This window comes from Delphinapterus leucas, chromosome 14, assembly GCF_059928025.1.
Source record: "Delphinapterus leucas isolate spDelLeu-1000000601 "Yukka" chromosome 14, BTC_Dleu_Yukka2, whole genome shotgun sequence".
Taxonomy (NCBI): Eukaryota; Metazoa; Chordata; class Mammalia; order Artiodactyla; family Monodontidae; genus Delphinapterus; species Delphinapterus leucas.
In genome coordinates, this window is record NC_143142.1 from 3,349,197 (window position 1) to 3,367,855 (window position 18,659).

Below are 18,659 nucleotides of genomic sequence, written 5' to 3' on the forward strand. Positions count from 1 at the left end.
ACTCAGAGTTTTTGACGTATGTACCAGCTGGGGTGTAGAAGAAGCGCTGGACTAGGAATTAGTTTTGAGCCTTTTAACTCAAGTCTGAATTCTAATGCCTACGAGATGTGTGATCCTAGACCGGAATCTTGAGGGGTTTGCTTTTTCCACTAGCGAAGTTAGGATACTAATACACGCTGTAGAACATCACGAGAGTCTCAAAAAAAATTAGGTGAACGTAAGACGTTCTTCCGGCACCATTTACAATTCAACAAATATTCAGTCATTCATTTATTCAGTTAATTCCACACATATCTATCACTGGCGAGTGCCGTCCTAGATTCTAGGAATATAGTAGCGGACAAAACACACAAAATCTCATCCCTCCTAGCTTTGAAGACAGCTACTAAACAGCTTCACAAAATAAATAATTATAAACTATAATGGGTGTGGTGTAAGAAAAACGTACACTGTGCTCTGATGACATATAAAAGGGGGATCTGTTCTCATCTGGGAAGAGCAGGGAAGTGACATTTGAGCTGACAGTTGAAAATGATTAGCATGAATGGAAAGGGTGGGACAAGTCCTATCTTGGCATCCGATTATTCTCTCATTAAATATGTATCCACTGCCCACTGTGTGCCAGCACCTTGCTAGGCAACAGTCAAGATGTCAGACATTTTGAAAAAGAAAGTTAACGCATGCTACTTCAAGCCTTTTAGGAAGGACTACTTACCCAGATGACTTACCAGCAAGCCCACTTCCTAGGCAATTACTCCATCCTGGTTTTAGCTGGAGTTAAGGGTGGAGGAAGAAGAAGAAATGGTCTCAGATGAACTGAATTATGACAGTCCTGGGTCCCAATTTCTGAAGCCATGCTGGAGGCCGGTCCACTCCGGTGTAACGTCCCACACTGGTGTAGGCGCTGGAGGGCATGGTGAGGCACAAGAGACACAAGAACCCTGCCACCATGGAGCTCATCATTGTGGGGACCATGTACAAGCTGGGGAGAAAGGAATAAACAAAAAACGTGGTAGTTACCATGGGGGAAACTAAAACAGGGTAAGGGGATGGGCGTGGGATCCACTTTAGAAGGGCTGGTCAAGAAATGCTTACAAGGAGTCACCACTCCAGTTGAGGGCTGAAGGAAAACAGGAGGCCAGCCATGCGACAAGGAAACAAGGCTCTGAGCTTGTTGTCAGGTGGTGGTTCTCAGTGCAGGCGACTTTGCTCCACCGCGGGTCATTTGGGAACGTCTGGAGGCAGATTTGATTGTCACAACTGGGGAGCGGGGTGGCACAGCCATCTAGTGCAGTAGAGGCCAGGGATGCCGTTACCCATCCTACAATGCACAGAACGCACGCCACAAAGAACTCTCTGCTCCCAATGTCAACAGAGCACAGAGAAACCTGCTCCCAGGGCAGGGAGGCAGGAGGCTGGGCGCGGGAGCAGGGGCCTGCCTGAGCAAACTAGCCTGGAGGGCAGGCAGAGGCCGAAGCCTCCGTAAGAAGTCTGGGTTCGGAACCTCGGAGGGCCTGCCTCTAATTTCACTTTTAAAAACCTCTCTGTGGCCACACTCCTGCCCTAAGGCACCTCCGCTAGCAGAAGCAGGTCTCCCGCCCGGGCAGGCTTCCGGGGCGGAACCGGAAGTCCCGGCGGGCGACACGGCGGGCTCGCCCAATAGGGACGCTCGCGGGGCGGGCCGAGAAGGCCGGCGAGCCCAGTATCGCGAGAAGGGCGGCGGCGGCGGCAGAGCCGGGCTGAGCCCAGCGCAGTGGAGCTGCCGGCGACGGGGGCGGGCGGGCGGCCGGTGAGCTGTGAGGCGCATGGCGGGCGCAGGCGACGAGCGGACGCCGCTGCTGGGGGCGCGGCGGGCGGCGTTCGAGGGCCGGCGCGCGGCGTGCGCGGCCGTGCTGCTGACGGAGCTGCTGGAGCGCGCCGCCTTCTACGGCGTCACGGCCAACCTGGTGCTGTTCCTCAACGGCACGGCGTTCGGCTGGGAGGGCGCGCAGGCCAGCCAGGCGCTGCTGCTCTTCATGGGCCTCACCTACCTGGTGTCGCCGTTCGGGGGCTGGCTCGCCGACGCGCGACTCGGCCGGGCGCGCGCCATCCTGCTCAGCCTGGCGCTCTACCTACTCGGCATGCTGGCCTTCCCGCTGCTGGCCGCGCCTGCCACTCGCACGGCGCTCTGCGGGGCCCCCCGCCCCACGCGCGTCCGCAACTGCTCGGCGCAGCCGTGTGCCGACGCGCCTGCCCGCTACTGCGCGCCCGCCGCGCTGTCAGCGCTCGCGCTCGTGGGCCTGGGCGTGGGCGCCGTCAAGGCCAACATCACGCCCTTCGGCGCCGACCAGGTGAGGGCCGCGCAGGTGCGGGAGGAGGGGGCGGGGTCGCCCGCCGACCAGGAAACCCAAGTACTGTGGGGGACCGCGCAGGGTGGGCGCTGGCGCGCGGGGGCTGCAGACCGAGGGCCCTCCTTCCTTTAGGAGGGGGCCTTTAGGAGTTGGGGGGGGCTTTAGGAGTTGAGACCTGGGGGAGAGCAGAGCGGTTTCTGGACTGGGCCTCTGCAAGTGCAAAGGCCCTGGGGCCAGAAGAGAGGGATGTTGCAGCTACCGTGGCAGTCGTGTTGCAGTACAGAACACATCAGTGTACCAAGTCTGTACGTACTGCACGCCTTAAACTTCCGGAAGGTTATGCAACAAGTATGTTTCAAACAAAAGAAGAAGTGGGAACAGGGGTGGCAGGCAGGTGCTTCGTGATGTGAAGCTTTGTAAAGAGTTTGAGGTCTGTTTTCAATACAGTAGGGAGCCTTTTTGGGGGTTTGAGCAGGGGGTAATGTGATCTGATTTATGTTTCTAAAAAGTTCAGTCTCTGTAGGGCGTGGGCCTGGCAGCTGTGGCCTGCCAGCCAAATCTGGTCTACTTCCTGTTTTTGGAGGGCCCACAAGCTAAGAATAAGACTGGTACTTAGTTTTTTGAACGATAGGAAAAAAGTAAAAAGAATATTTTTGTGGCAAATGAAAATGATAAGAAGCTCAAATTTCAGCTTCCACAAATAAAGCTTTATTGGAACACAGCCCTGCACCTTCCTGGTCACATATGCTGTGGCTGCTTTCACAGTACGGTAGCAGAATCAAGTAGTTGTGACAGACTGAACGTCACTTAAAATTTAAACTATTTACACCCTGCCCCTTCACAGAAAAAGTTTGCGGATGTCGGGTATAGAGACTAGGTTGTATGGGAAGTGCTGACAGCAGACAGATCAGGTAGGAGTCTGTTTCACTGGCCAGGTGAGAGATTAGAGGTTTGGACTAGGACGGGGGCAGTGGACATGGAGTGAAGTGGTCGATTCAGGATAAGTTATGGAGGTAGAGGGACCGGGATTGCTGGTGGATCTTATGCAAGCAACAGGGAAGATAACTCCTGGGTTTTTGCGCTGAGTAGCCACGTGATTGCGAACATTTACGGAGGGCTTACTGTGCATGAGGCCCCGTGCCGAGTACTTTGTCAGAGTTCATAGGACTCCTCTGCTGTTACCGTGCCCATTTTACAGATGAGGAAACTGGGGCTTGAGAGGTTAAATCATTTGCCCAGTGATACAGAGCTAGTACATGACTGAGCCAGGGTGCAAGAGCCTGGCCTCTGAATCTGAACTTTAATCATCCCTGTGAAAGGCGACGCCTTATAATGATGTTGGAAATAATAGTTGCCTAATGTCCTGAATTCTTCACTTCCTTCTCTGCACCATGGAATGTGGTTTCCATACGTGAACTCATTTGAATCTCATGTGAATCTTATACCCATGTTTTAAATGAGAAGATGGAGGTGCAAAAAGATTTATTTCTTTTGTTGTCCTATAGGTAGTGAGTGGTCAAGCCAGGGTTTAGGTGCAGGTCTGATTTCTTAATGTGTCCTGTAACTGTGACGGCTTTGGCCTTTGGGGTGCCGGCAGCTCACAGGCCAACGGCGAAGGCACAGGACTGGGATTACCCATCTTTAAAGACCAGGCCACAGGACTAAAGTGCGCCCTGAGTGTTTAGGTTGTGCCCCGTACTGTACCGAGCACTCTTCCTATGCGATCTTATCTAACACCTTGCAACAATTTATATCCCGAATTGTCCCTGTTTTACAGTAAACGGAGGCTTGGGCGGTTTGACCTACCCAGGTCCACAGCACGTGAGTGGAGGAGCTGGGTTTAAACCCGGAAAGTCTGACTTAAAAATTCCTGCTCTCCAGTAGATAATAGAGGAGGGATTAATATTCCTGAAAAGAATGAATGGTTCTGTAGAGGTTCTCTAGAAGGCACGACAGAATTTGCGCTCTTTTGATGTGTAATTAGATGTGGACCTTAAAAAGAAACGTGCTCTTCTGCAAGAGAACTGACCTCATCTTCTCTAACGTGACACTGCCGTGGACAAAGGAGAGCCACTCTATATTTAAGGATATCAGAGAGACTTGACAGCCAAGCACACATGTGCTTCGTGATTGGAGCCCAGCTTTTCTAAAAGCCATTTATTGTGATGATTGTGATAACTTGATTATAGACCACATATTAGATAAAGTTGCATTGGTGTTAATTTTCTTAGGTGTGATAATGGTTTGTGTTATGTAGAAGAATGGCCTTATTTTTAGGAGATTCATGATGAAATCTTTGGGGTGAAATAATGATGCTGTAACTTATTTTTAAATGGTTCAGCCAAAAGAGTATTTCATATATATACAGAAAAAGAACTGAGGCTGTAAATGAAGGCTATAGAAGTGTATGCTTTACTATCCTTTCAACTTTTCTGTATGTTTAAATTTTTTTTTTACTAAAAAGTTAAGGGGATGTCCATCAACTGATGGGTGGATAAAGCACGTGTGCTCTCTCCATACAGTGAAATATCCTTCAGCAGTAAAAAGGGATGAAGTACTTTCTTCAACGTGGATGCACCTTGAAAACATCATGCCCCTGAAAGATGCCAGGCACAAAACACGGCATGTTATGTGATTCCATTTATATGAGATGTCCAGAATAGACAGGTCCACAAAGACGAGGAGGTTAGTGGTTGCCAGGAGTCAGGAGAGGGGAAAGGGAAGCTACTGTAAGAGGAAGTTTCTTTTTGGTGTGACAAGAAATGTGGAATTGGATAGAGGTGATGGTTGCACATCTGTGAATAGACCGAAAACCACTGAGTGGTACATTTCAACAGGGTGAATTTTTTATTATGAGAATTTTATCTCAGTGAAAAAAACATGTAAAAGGAAAATATTAGTACCTTTCAGCCAAGGTGCTTGCTCTGTGCCAGGTGCTTGCTGGTCTTTGAAGGGGATTTGAGAGGCGTCCCCCAGAGGTGCCGCACGGCTTGTGGGATCTCAGTTCCCAGACCAGGGATTGAACCCGGGCCACGACAGTGAAAGCACCGAATCCTAACCACTAGGCCACCAGGGAATCCTAACCACTAGGCTACCAGGGAACTCCCAGGATTTCTTTTCTTTAATTGAAGTATAGTTTACAGTGTTGTGTTAGTTTCATGTGTACAGCAAAGTGACTCAGTTGTACATTTATATATTCTTTTTCAGATTCTCTTTCTTTATAGGTTATACAAGATATTGAATATAGTTCCCTGTGCTACACAGTAGGACCTTGTTGGTTATTTTATATATAGTAGTGTTACCTGTTAATCCCAAGTTCCCAATTTATCCCTCTCCCAGCTCTCCCCTTTGGTAACCATAAGATTGTTTTCTATGTCTGTGAGTCTGTTTTGGAAATAAGTTCATTTGTGCCATATTTTAGATTCCACATATAAGTGACATCATATGGTACTTGTCTTTCTCTGTCTGACTTACTTCACTTAGTAGGATCGTCTCTAGGTCCTTCCATGTTGCTGCAAATGGCACTACTTCATTCTTTTTTATGGCTGAGTAATACTTTGAAGGTACCTTTATGCTTCTCTATCACTGACGCCTTTGTCTGTGATACAGGGCCTCTAGGAGACCCTCTGAGTGAGAGATGTATGGGGTCATGCTGTGCAGCCCTGAGAAGGAGGCCTTAGCTGACTTTTGAAGGAAGATGCACACCAGAGTCCGGGGGCGATGCTGATGTAAATCACGTTAGCCCCGTCTTTTCCCCCGAGTGATTAACCTTCCTCAAAGGTCACAGTCATTCTAAATGGATGGCTCCTGTAGTTGAATGAGTGAACTGAAAGAACTCTTTTTTACAGACAAAGAGAGCAAAGATACATTTTTTCTAGAGGGGAAAAAAAGAGTTGCGCTGTTATGTGTTTAAAGGAATTTTTCCAAATCAGCCAACTGTCTGACTCACTCCCCAGGATCCTGTTCCTTTAGCTGCACTTCTCTGAGTTGACCGCAGCAGTGTCTTTTGACCGGTCATATGATGGTCCTGTTTACCCTCGGTCGGGTAGGGCTGGAGGCAGGTGTACAGATGGTGACGTAATGTGACCCACATGAAGTGCGGGTGTCAGTCCAGGGCATGGAGGCACGTGACTTGCGGTTTATAGGAGCCAGCAGGCTCCTGTAAGAAAATTACTGCTATGTGGTTATTTAGGGTCTAGTGATAGGCTTAGGTTCCTGAAGTAACTTTAGTGAATTACACTTGGAAGTTCAAATAAGTCGACTGCCAAGTTTACCAGGATGTGTGCTGTGCCACTGTAGATACTGGGAAGGGCCGATATATAGTTCAGTTAAAACGTATATTGTCTGCTTTTTTTTTAATTTTTTAAAATATTATTTATTTATTTATTTTTGGCTGTGTTGGGTCTTCGTTGCTGCGCACGGGCTTTCTCTAGCTGCGGCGAGCGGGGGCTACTCTTCGTTGCGGTGCGCGGTCCTCTCACTGCGGTGGCCTCTCCCGCTGTGGAACACGGACTCCAGGCTCACGGGCTTCAGTAGTTGTGACATGCGGGCTCAGTACTCGTGGCTCACAGGCTCTAGAGCACGGGCTTAGTAGTTGTGGCACATGGGCTCAGTAGTTGTGGCTCGCAGGCTCTAGAGCACAGGCTCAGTAGTTGTGGCTCGCAGGCTCTAGGCGCACGGGCATCATTAGTTGAGGCTCGCAGGCTCTAGAGCACGGGCTCAGTAGTTGTGGCTCACAGGCTCTAGAGCATGGGCTCAGTAGTTGTGGCTCGCAGGCTCTAGAGCACGGGCTCAGTAGTTGTGGCTCGCAGGCTCTAGAGCACGGGCTTAGTAGTTGTGGCACGTGGGCTCAGTAGTTGTGGCTCGTGGGCTCTAGAGCACGGGCTCAGTAGTTGTGGCTCATGGGCTCTAGAGCACAGGCTCAGTAATTGTGGCACACAGGCTTAGTTGCTCCGCGACATGTGGGATCTTCCTGGACCAGGGCTCGAACCCGTGTCCCCTGAATCAGTAGGCGGATTCTCAACCACTGCGCCACCAGGGAAGCCCCTGCATTAACTTTAGATATTATGTTTACTGGCCCCCTTTTAAGCTTGCCCCCCACCCTAATTACTTGTTTTTATATCTTTAGTTAAATTTTCTCTGTAACCGTGTCTGCTTACAGTTTTTTCTTCTCTCTGGTCTGTTTCCAGGATAGCATGAATATTTGAGTCCATTTTTGTGACATTTAAACACACTGTGGGGACTTCCCTGGCGCTCCAGTGGTTAGGACTCCGCGCTTCCACTGCCCGGGGGCCCGGGTTCGATCCGTCGTTGGGGTAGTAAGATCCTGTAAGCGGCATGGCGCAGTCAAAAACGATAAAAAAAAATAAATGCGTTGTGTTCTCATGGAGAGCTGTCTTAGAAATGTAAGGCATCCTCCGTGCAGATCATTTATTCAGTGATCATGCCAGTGTTTGGTCCAGGACCTCTGCTCCCTTCTGACGTGCGGGGGCCAAGTTTAAGCTCCTCCTCCTGCTGCGGCTTATTTAAAACTCAGATTTTCAGTTTGAGACGGGGGTTACCAGATAATTACTTCAGGCATATTATTTGTTATCACAATATCCATGTTTAATCATTTTGGATTAAATTTTTTTGGAGGAACAAACGATTTTGACTATATATTTACACCTGTACTTTGATCTTAAAAAGTAGAGGTTAAAGTGTCATATTGCATAATATGACTGCTAAAAAGGTAGTTTCCGTGCATCACAACTGGTTGTTTAGGCCCCCATTGAAGACCTCCTCTCTTACTTAGAAAAGGAGATTGCTCTGTGGATCAGAATTCTGATCTGTTACTGGACCAGGAATTGTCCAGCCTTTTCACAACCTGTAACTTAAGGACGAGACAACAGAAGTTCCCAACACAGCAACACCTGACAGTCTTTGTACATGATCCATTGTCAGCCTTTAGCTAATAAAGTTTGTTTAAACCTTTTATGAGGTGAAACTGGCTAGGAATGACTCTGGCTGGTGCAGAGCACATTCTCGTGGTGTCCACGCAGATGTGAGAAGCCATCCTCGGAGGGACGTCACGGGATGCCCACCCCACACGGACTGTCCCCGCCAGGACGGGCTCTGGCTGGGCAGGTCTTGTGGACAGTGCACATCTAGAACTTGCTTGTATTCCCTGGTGCTTGTGTTTGTCTGCGTTCAGGAAATCAGTGATTTTTGCGCCTTCCAGGGATCTCTGTCCTTATCAGAACTTCTCCTGATTCCATCGAGAGGCTTCGTGGTCTAAAAATAGCATGCGGTTTTAGTTTGTCTGTAATTTTCCCCTTGTTCCAGATTTATCAAGGCGTGGAGCTATATGGCTGTGAGTAGAAGTCCTCTGGAAAGTTGTTTAAAATGCAGATTCCTGGGCCCCGACCCCAGAGATGGTGAGTGGGTAGTCCTGGAACGTGGGTCCTGTGAATCTGTATTTTTAAGGAGCATGCCAGGCATTTCCAAAGCAGGTGGTCCACGGGAGATACTTGGAGAAACTCTCTAGGATTTGTTGGATCTAAGTATAGTTAAGAGAAACACTGCCCGGAATCTGCAGTAATTAAAAGCATAAAAGATACATTTTTTTTGTCAGGTTGTATCTGTAAACACCATTTTGATTGATTGGCTACATTTCTTGATTTTTTTGGCTGCGTCTTGTGGGATCTTAGTTCCCCGACCAGGGATGGAACCTGGGCCCGGGCAGCGAAAGTGCAGAGTTCTAACCACTGGACCGCCAGGGAGTTCCCATGTGCTGCCTCTCTTAAAGGCTGTGGTGACAACAGTAATTGATATAAAGATATAGTAATATATGAAAACATCGTATATGTTTTTCATCCTTGAGGATGACCACACATTTTTAAATCTCTTTCCTCCCGGTTATTTTAGGTTAAAGATCGCGGTCCAGAAGCCACGAGAAGATTTTTTAATTGGTTTTATTGGAGCATTAATCTGGGAGCAATCGTTTCTCTGGGGGGCATTGCCTACATTCAGCAGAACGTGAGCTTTGTCACCGGCTACACCATCCCCGCTGTCTGCATCGGAGTGGCTTTTGTGGCCTTCCTCTGCGGCCAGACCTTCTTCATCACCAAGCCGCCCGATGGCAGCGCCTTCACTGACGTGTTCAGGATCCTGGTGTATTCGTGCTGCCCCCAGAAGCAAATCAGGGAACGCAGTCCTAGTGGGTGAGCACTTTATTCTCATCACAGGCTCAGTTTTCCACGTGACTTACCAACCGTCATAAATAAAGTGCTGGCTTATGTCTGTCCTGTGCTCACCGTGGAGGGGGACACGGGGCTGAGGTTGAAATGTCTCACGCCAGCTCCAGGAGGCGGGTGTGAGGTACTTTGTCTCCATCTTAAAGACAGACCAGCAGCCTCCCTCCTGGGCTCGTGCTTTTCATTTCTAACCTGCACGTTGACCTTCCTCTCACTGCTGGTGTAAGATGGAGGCTCCCGACTACGTAGTCGTGTAAAGGCGATAAAAGACAGAAGCTTGCCAAGGGCATCGAAGAGACAGTGTACTACTTGATGCATTCCTTTGAATGAGAAACCAAGCATTCGCTTACTTGGTCGCTGCCTGTCTGTGCTCCTTAAGCAGGAAGCTGCTTCGCGGGTCCGTCCCCATGGCCCGTCCCCCAGGGGTCACTGCAGCCGCTCTTTGAGAAGGGCAGGAGAGCAGAACTGAGATGCAGGTAGGGTAACTCCATCATCCCCTTTGCAGGAGACTTCCCGGTTTTAGCACTGTATGCCCACGGCCTGAGGTCTTAAAGCCCAGAGTCCCGGGGCCCGGGGAGTCCTGGGCAAACTGGCGGAACGTCAGTCACCCTAGATGCAGATTAATGAAGAAAAGTCCAGAACGTAGCTCAAAAAGAGACTTCATAATTTTTTTGTTGTTACTTTCTGATGTAACAACAACCTGTAGTAAAATACGTCCCTTTTACCTATACAGTTCTGGGAATTGTGACAGATTCCATCATGTAACCAGAGTGCATTCAGGATACAGAGTATGTCCATCCCCCCAGAAAAGTCCCCAGGACCCTTTGGAGTTGAGCCTCTCGGAATATTTTGATCAAGGCCGGTGTTGAGATGGGCGCTCAGTCCCTGAGCCGGAGGTTGACGTCCTGCAGGAACCTTCTGCAGGCCGACCCCGCGTCTGTCTGCCCCCTCATGGCTTGTCTGCGTGTGTCTAATTTATGTCCTTGGAGCCATAACAGCTGTCTGATGTTCCTGTACCAAAGCAGCTCTATGGCCCTGCCCCTTCGCTCCCGGCTAAACGTCTCTAGTTGCTTCAGCTGTCCCCGTGCGGAATTCCGGCACAGCTAACCACCCCAGTGCCCTGAATTCTAGTGGGTCAGTGTGGCATTCAGACTCATAATTCAGAACTGCAGCTGGTGGGACCACACTAAAGAATTTTTAACAGTTGAAGCCTCATTGCCTCAGCAGCAAGCAGTAGTGCTTTACCGGGGCCTCATTTTAATTAGGCAGAAGCAGGGTTTCAGATCCTAGATGTTTAGGCTACAGATTGAATGCCATTAGCAAAATATACTGTTAACTTTTCGGTGTGTCTGTGTGGGTGGTACCTGGTAGACAGTTCTGTGAGAGAACACCATCGCTTTGTGGACACTTGGGTTTTAATGCACACGTGGCGTGGCGAAGTCAGTTTGGACTTAGGAATCTGTTTTCCCTTTAGGTTGGTTTTTGAAGTCTTCCTTGGCACAATTAGAAAAGGACCAGCTTGCAGAAAAGTTGGTCTAGAGAATTCTCCAGCTGTGCTCTCCTTACGCACAGGTTAGGGCTGTATGACCTTGGGCAGGTTTATGACCTTGTAAAGCCTTCTTTTCCTTCTCGTGCAGTGGGAAAGGACCCCTCTCATAGGATCAGTGTGAGGCCTCAGTGAGCTAATAGGAGCCCGGTTAGCGGTAACTAACTGATGACGATGCTTTTGTGGAAGGTCACATTGTCAAGTTACCATCGTCACCAGAAGCATCGCCCCTTCCCCTCTCGGCTCTTCCTTCACCGAAGAGCAGGTGGCTTCCCTGAGAGCCTCCCTCCCAGTCACACTGGTGTAATAGTAAAGCAGCTCGGGTTTGTAACAGTCGGTGTGGTCGTCAAGTCTTGACGTTTGATAAATGACCTAATTTAAAATCCAAACAGTCCAGCACAGTAATTTTTTCAGTTGCTCACCCGGTCACGCAGCCGACATAGTTGTCATCAGCCTCGGATGACACTGCGGGCCTTCCTCAGCACAGTGGGGCTGGTGGCCAGGGTGACAACGCTGGGGGTGAGGTCAGCCACCTTTCAGACGGTGAGGGGCGATCCTACCATATCTCCTAGTCTCAAGAAAAGGATGGTGGCTACAGTCTCACTCTGGCTAGGAAGTCCTTCTGCCAGCTGTGTCCATGTGTCCCAGTGTTGAGGAATAATCTAGGTAGCTGTACTGGGTCGGGACGATTAGTAGGTAGCAGAATGGAGTTGAAGCAAATTCAGCACAGCAAGCTGGTTTCCTACCTCCAAACTTAATTTGTTACCAAATAATTGATTTCTGGGGGTGGAAGAAAACTAATTCCTTCATTTTATTTCCCAAAGTGAAGGCATTGGAGTCTTTCAGCAATCTTCTAAACACAGTCTGTTTGATTCATGTAAGATGTCTCATGGAGGGCCATTCCCGGAAGATAAAGTGGAAGATGTGAAAGCCCTTGTCAAGATTGTCCCCGTTTTCTTGGCTTTGATACCTTACTGGACAGTGTATTTTCAAGTGAGTGGTGACATTCAGGTTTCATTTCCTCTATCTCCCCGTGAACGCCACCCCGGCACTCGTTTTGGCCATCACTGAAGTGCGCAGGGTTCCTGGCTTTCTTTGTCACGAGTCTTCAGGATCTCGGAATCTTGTTTTTAGTTACGGACTCCTTTTTGCTGATTGAAATGTTTTGAAAACCTTAAAACGAAGCTAAGAATGGGGATGCTTCTGTTTTTCCAGACCCCACCTTTTAATGTGGTTTCTCATTGGGATAATGGTTGCTTCTTTTTCAAAGTTCATCTCCAGACAACTTTTATGGTGACCAAGTAATTGACCCGTGTTTTCAAACCTGAGCGTTGCAAGTCTCAGCACGGTGTAGTCTGGGGGAGGGCGCACGTTGCGAGCGAGTGACAGCCCTGCTCATGTAATGACAGCTGCTTTCTACACCCAGATGCAGACGACGTATGTTTTACAAAGTCTTCATTTGAAGATTCCAGAAATTTCCAGCATTACAACCAATCCTCATACGGTGAGAACAGTTGAAATGATCTGAAAATTGTCTTTGGGGGCTTACGTGACAAATGGATTCCTTCTACCAATGGTAGATACTTTGTAATGACAGCAGTTAGCTTGAACTAAAAGCATTCCTGGAATGTTGAAATGGAATGTTGACTTATTTCTGAGACTGTTTCCCATTGGTTATGTCCTTTGCTAGATTAAGTTGACTCCTGACGTTAACATTTCACCTGATTCTTCTTTCCCTGGAGAAAGCACAGAAAAACAAACGCAAATCCCTTTAGAAATGGAAGCCTTTTCTCAGTACCAGTGTCTTGAGACAGACTATTTTCCTAGGAGGTTATACTTTGTACAAATGAACTTCTTTTTTTTTTTTTGTATTTTTTTTGCGGTACGCGGGCCTCTCACTGTTGTGGCCTCTCCCATTGCGGAGCACAGGCTCCGGATGCGCAGGTTCAGTGGCCATGGCTCACGGGCCCAGCCACTCCGTGGCATGTGGGATCTTCCCGGACCGGGGCACGAACCCATGTCCCCTGCATCGGCAGGCGGACTCTCGACCACTGCGCCACCAGGGAAGCCCTGATGAGCTATTCTTGAAATAAGCTTTTCCCATTTAGATGTTAGTTGTCAGACGCGTGACTGCTGACACTGCAGAAAAATAAGCAGGTGTCTTCTGTGTTTCCCGCTTCCAGTTTCCGGCAGCCTGGCTAACCATGTTCGATGCTGTGCTCATCCTCCTGTTAATTCCCTTGAAAGATAAACTGGTGGATCCCATCTTGAGAAGAAACGGGCTGCTCCCATCGTCCTTGAAAAGGATCGCGGTGGGCATGTTCTTTGTGATGTGCTCGGCCTTCGCAGCAGGTGAGAAGCCGTTTCCGGTTCCGGTTGTGGGTGATGTGGAATGTGGCCACACGCCGCGTGGCACTCAGGAAGTGTGTGTACTTCAAAAGAGGACATATATGGGTTATTCTAACCCTGACTGGTGTTCCTTTTCTAGTTTTTCATTTATGAAGCTTAAGGTTTTTTTCCTAAGGATTTGTCTGGTTTTTGTTTTGTTTTGTTTTGTTTTTTTAGATCTATAACCAGTGAAATGCTCTGGAAAGTGACTTTTGGGTTGAATCAAAGGAGGCTTGTTGTCTCCTAGTGATTTAGATTTTAGACAACTGTTAACTGCTGTGTAGATGAAATTTCATAAATTAAAGGTGTTAAATAATCCTCAGAGCTGTGATTCTTAATGTCAGGTCCATTAATCAGCTTTATATACCCTGAACCCTTTGCACTTTTATGTAAAATTTTACGTGCATCTTCCTGGAGAGAAAGGTTTTTTTGTTTTGTTTTGTTTTTAAATCAAATACAGGTTTGTAACCAGCCTCCATCCCCCAGAAAAAAAGAAAGAGGTTAAGAACTAATGCCTGCGTATTCCAACACCTTTTGGGGGCTCCATTCTGTTTGCATAATTCTTAGATTCTGAAGTATAAGCTGAAATACCGTGTGCTGATAAAGCTGAGGTGTTGCTGACATTCTCACCTTGCTTTGGAGCTCTTCCTTCATTAATATTTGAAAATGATTGAACCGTGAAATAGCTTACTTATATAACAAGACAAGGAAGGCTGATATTCCTGAATCACCTATATATCATCTCTGTTATGAGGAATATAATGTTAAGCACTGCTGAGATGGAATTTAATATTCTCCGACAGTGCTTCACAGCAGCCTCCATCCACTCTCGCCGGGGTGAACACAGTACTAAATATAGTACTATCTATTGATATAGTACTCAATAGATTTAAAGAAATGAGTCCCTAGGCTTAAGACTTCTATATTCCAGACACTGGGACATCTTAGGAGACAGTTATGTTTTTTCTTAATCAAATAGGTAATTAAAGGGAGGGCGTGTCTGAATGAAGCTTCTGCTGTGTGCTTGCTGTGTGATTCGTTTCTCTTCCAGTCCTGTGCACATGGGGAGGTAAGCCAGAGCAGACGAGAGCTGGATTACAGCAGGGCTCTGATTGCAGGTCTCGTGCCGCAGAATCGGTGATGGGCAGAGCCGCTGTGCTGGGGTGGTGCCCTGAGTGCCTGCCGTGAGCCCGGCTTCTTCCTGGGCTGGGGAGCCCCCTCTCTGTGCCCCGACCAGGCATTCACACCCCTTGGAAAGGAGGCCTTGTCCTCTCCCTGTGGGAAAGGGGAGGCTGCTAGTTCCCCAGGCATTTTCTAGCAGACTCCGGCTTTGGTTCCTCTAATACCGTCTTGTCTTCCAGTTTCATTTATGGCTGAATAGCTTTTCCGGGCTGCCCTGAGAACCCCAGGGGCTTCCCGGTGGTTTCTTTGCCTGTTTACGTGGGAAACGTTGTCCAGCGGGGCAGGCAGTGCTGTCTTAAAAGTGCGGGCCGTGCCGGCAGTCCACTTCCTGCTCAGCAGGTCGGGCTGTCGTCAGGTGGCCACGGGCACCTGCAGAGAGGCAGGTGCTCTGCACCGTGTGACCACGACCGCTCTGAACTTCAGCATCTGAATTGATCACTTACACGTGGAAAACACCGCTGAGGCTGGTGTCCTAAAGAGCTCTCTTTGCTGAGTGGCCAGAAGTTGGGAAGGAGCTTAATGGTCACTGGTTTAAAGAGTTTAAATACCTGGCAACTGGACTTAAGCACAATTTATTAAATTTAATGTAAGCAGTAACTGGTGTTTCATGCCGTTTCATTTCCAGCTCCAGTGAATATTATTTAATTGGAACATTAATGACCTTTGAATACAGACCTGAAATCATTACAGCAAACGAAAGTTTTAATAGAAAAGAGACTATTTTGCCTTTTAGCTTACTACATTCAACGATGATAAATCAGGATCTTCCATTTAGTACCATCCCTGCCGGTAATAATTCTTTCTTTAAATTTTCTTAGATGAGAATCAGGCATGTCCAAGGGGTTTCTTCTAGTCTGCTTGAGAAAAAAAGAAGTGTGTTAATTTGTCAGATTTCCTTGCCCCTTAAAAATTGTGCGTGTTCTTAATTTACTAACATCATAGATGCTCACTGGAGAAAAGGGAACCTTAGAAACATAAAGGAGAAAATAAAAATCAACTGTAATTTCCCCAGAGATGCTCATTCCTGGGATGGTGTGTATCTGTCTAATCCCGTTTGTGTGTCTCTGCATACATACACACACACTTTCTGTGTTTTTGCGAAAATGAGATACTGATGTGTAAGCAGATTTGAGCCTGATTAAGGAATAGTAAGTGTGAGGAAACCATAAAAATGTAATAAAAACTACGCTTGTTACTATTGGGGGGTAGAAAAATCCGCCAAATACAGATGAGCCATCTCCCCTCATTTCCCCCTTCCTCCTCCTTTTCCTTCTCTCTCTCTCATACACACAGATTTAAGCACTCATAATTCCACCGGGGGCTTTCAAGGAAATCTTCTACCACCATTCTGCAAGTGCATGGGAAAAATTATGTATGATGTGATGTGTGTGTGCGTTTATACTTCGTCACCTGCTTTAAAAAAAAAAACAAACCTAAAATATCCTTCCTCCGTGTCAGACATTCACGTGCGATCCTTTGCTGTTGGGTGTTGAGGATTCTAGTTTTCACGGTACGGTAATCACTGCGGTGAAATTGCTTTACTTCTCGAATCCCTGGAAGTGTAACCACTGCATCCGTGTTTGATGTGTGGACGTGACAGAGTTACCTTCCGTCATCCCGGCTGACGGCGCCCATCCGTGCGCCTCACGGTCTGCTCTTCCACTCGGCTGTGCTGTGGATGCCCTAGTACCACAGCGGTTTTTAGGCAGGAGTCTGTGCCCGGACTTCAGGGCATGGAGAGCATCCTGGAATGGAGACAGAATCATCTGAGTGCCTTTTTCTTGGGTCATAGCTTTCGTTAGGAAGGAGTTCAGAGCCACTGGTCTACAGCACTTTTTTAAAAACTGTTATCAGGGCTTCCCTGGTGGCGCAGTGGTTGGGGGTCCGCCTGCCGATGCAGGGGACGCGGGTTCGTGCCCCGGTCCGGGAGGATCCCACGTGTCGCGGAGCGGCTGGGCCCGTGAGCCGTGGCCGCTGAGCCTGCGCGTCCGGAGCCTGTGCTCCGCGACGGGAGAGACCACAACGGTGAGAGGCCCGCGTACTGGAAAAAAAAAAAAAAAAAAAACAAACTTATCACAGAGTCAATCCAGGGTCGTTAAAAATACATAGATAGAAGTGCGAGGAGACCTAAATTCACTCCTAATCCCACCATCCAGTGATGACGCCTACACCTGTGTTTATATCTTCCTAGAATATTTTATTACAGCTAAATTGTTCTTTTCTAAACAACAGAAATGGAACAAACTATTCACAGTTTATAAGCTATTTTTGTATACTATATATAATACATAACATTTTTCCAAGTCAATTACAAATTTAAATTATGGTTTTTGACAACGACGTAATATTCCATTTTGGGTCATATCAGTTTTTTAAACCGGTCCTCTTATTAAACATGAGGGTTGATTGCAGTCTGTCCTACTTGAAGCAGTGCTGTGTGCACACGCTGACACGTCCGCACATGTGTGCTCATCTCGTGTGAAAGGGCCAGAGCAGCGTGCCGATGCGAGTCTGATCTCACCGTGCCCTTGTCACACTGATTATTGTGTTCTGTTATCTTCTCTTATCTGAAGGGTTACAGCATTCTATATCTGTAATGTGTACTATGAGTGATCTTAAGACTTTTTCCCAAAATGTGTCAGACATTCTATTCTGTGTACAGTTCGTGTGTTGTGACCAGTTTTCTAGTGGGTTTTTCTTGTAATAGAGTATAGATTGTCACTACTCAGAATTTTATCTCATTTTACGAATATTTTTTTCCCATTTTTTTCACTTTCCCTTTAATTTTGTTTTTGACGTCTTGTGAAGTCTTATATGCTTCTTCATTTAGGTCCTGTACATTTTATGTTAGGTTTATTCCTAACTGCTTTTATGTATTTTGGTTTCTCACCTAGGAGATTTTTAAAAATTCTGAGTTTCAGTGAATTATTTTCAGATGGTTGCTCGTCTTGAAATTAACATAGTTTCTTTTCCTGCCTTCTTTATAAAAAGAAGATATTTATTGTTTATTCAGGCTACACTGCCCGGCTTGTGGGACCTTAGTTCCCCGACCAGGGACTGAACCCGGGCCTGGGCAGTGAGAGCGCTGAGTTCTAACCCCTGGGCCGCCGGGGAGTCCCGTTTTCCTGCCTTCCTGCTACGCCTCCCTGTGCCTCTCCTTGTTTGGCAGGGTGGCCCGGCTTTCTCCAAGGCTGCTGGTGGTGACGGATGCCCCCCTTTATCCCTGACTTCGACGAGCGCACCTTCAGCCCCTCACTGTGGAAGGTTCACTCTCACCTCTGAGTTTGCATACGTATGCCTGACGATGTTACATATCTAAGCTTTATTTCAAGTTTGTATTTTTTGGCAGAAGTGAATGTTGAGTTTCTCTCAAATATCTTAGTTTGGTTTTCAGGAGGATTGCATGCCCTCCTTACTCCACCCCCTCCCTGCCTTTGGCTGCTCATGATTTTTATTTATTTTAACATCTGGAATTTAACTGTTCCTGAATTTCTAAAATACACCCTGTTTGTTAAAAGGTCTGATTGGAATCTGCTAATTCCAGTCTGCTCAATAATGTGCTTTTATTGAGCGACTGTGCGTCTCTTTCTAACCAATATCAGTCTGGTTTGGTGTCAGGGTTATACAGCTTCATAAAAGGTGTTGGTAAACTCCCTATTTCTTTTCTTTTTTAAAAAAATAAATTTATTTATTTTTGGCTGTGCTGGGTCTTTGTTGCTGCACATGGGCTTTCTGTAGTTGCGACGAATAGGGGCTACTCTTCATTGCGGTACGCGGGCTTCTCATTGCAGTGGCTTCTCTTGTAGTGGAGCACAGACTCTAGGCGCACGGGCTTCAGTAGTTGTGGCACTTGGGCTCTAGGTGCGGCTCGTGGGCTCTAGGTGCATGGGCTTCAGTAGTTGTGGCTCACAGGCTCTAGAGCACAGGCTCAGTAGTTGTGGCACGTGGGCTCAGTAGTTGTGGCTCACGGGCTCTACA

The 18,659-nt window shown here is 47.6% G+C and overlaps 1 protein-coding gene across 8 annotated transcripts in view; it reads left to right on the forward strand.

Annotated features, from left to right (window-relative positions):
• Nucleotides 1-1,745: 1,745 nt before the first annotated feature.
• SLC15A4 (solute carrier family 15 member 4) overlaps nucleotides 1,746-18,659 on the forward strand; it is a 119,237-nt gene continuing 102,323 nt past the window's right edge. For 5 of the 8 annotated variants that reach the window (XM_089894342.1, XM_089894343.1, XM_089894345.1 and 2 more), the window contains exons 1-5: nucleotides 1,747-2,330; nucleotides 9,237-9,532; nucleotides 11,936-12,104; nucleotides 12,538-12,615; nucleotides 13,295-13,463. In XM_089894342.1, the coding sequence (XP_089750468.1) occupies nucleotides 1,806-2,330; nucleotides 9,237-9,532; nucleotides 11,936-12,104; nucleotides 12,538-12,615; nucleotides 13,295-13,463 (1,237 nt within the window). In that variant the 5' untranslated portion in view covers nucleotides 1,747-1,805. Of the gene's footprint in view, nucleotides 2,331-9,236; nucleotides 9,533-11,935; nucleotides 12,105-12,537; nucleotides 12,616-13,294; nucleotides 13,464-18,659 lie in introns of all 8 variants that reach the window. The other 3 variants (XM_089894340.1, XM_089894339.1, XM_022598175.3) reach the window with 2 other exon arrangements.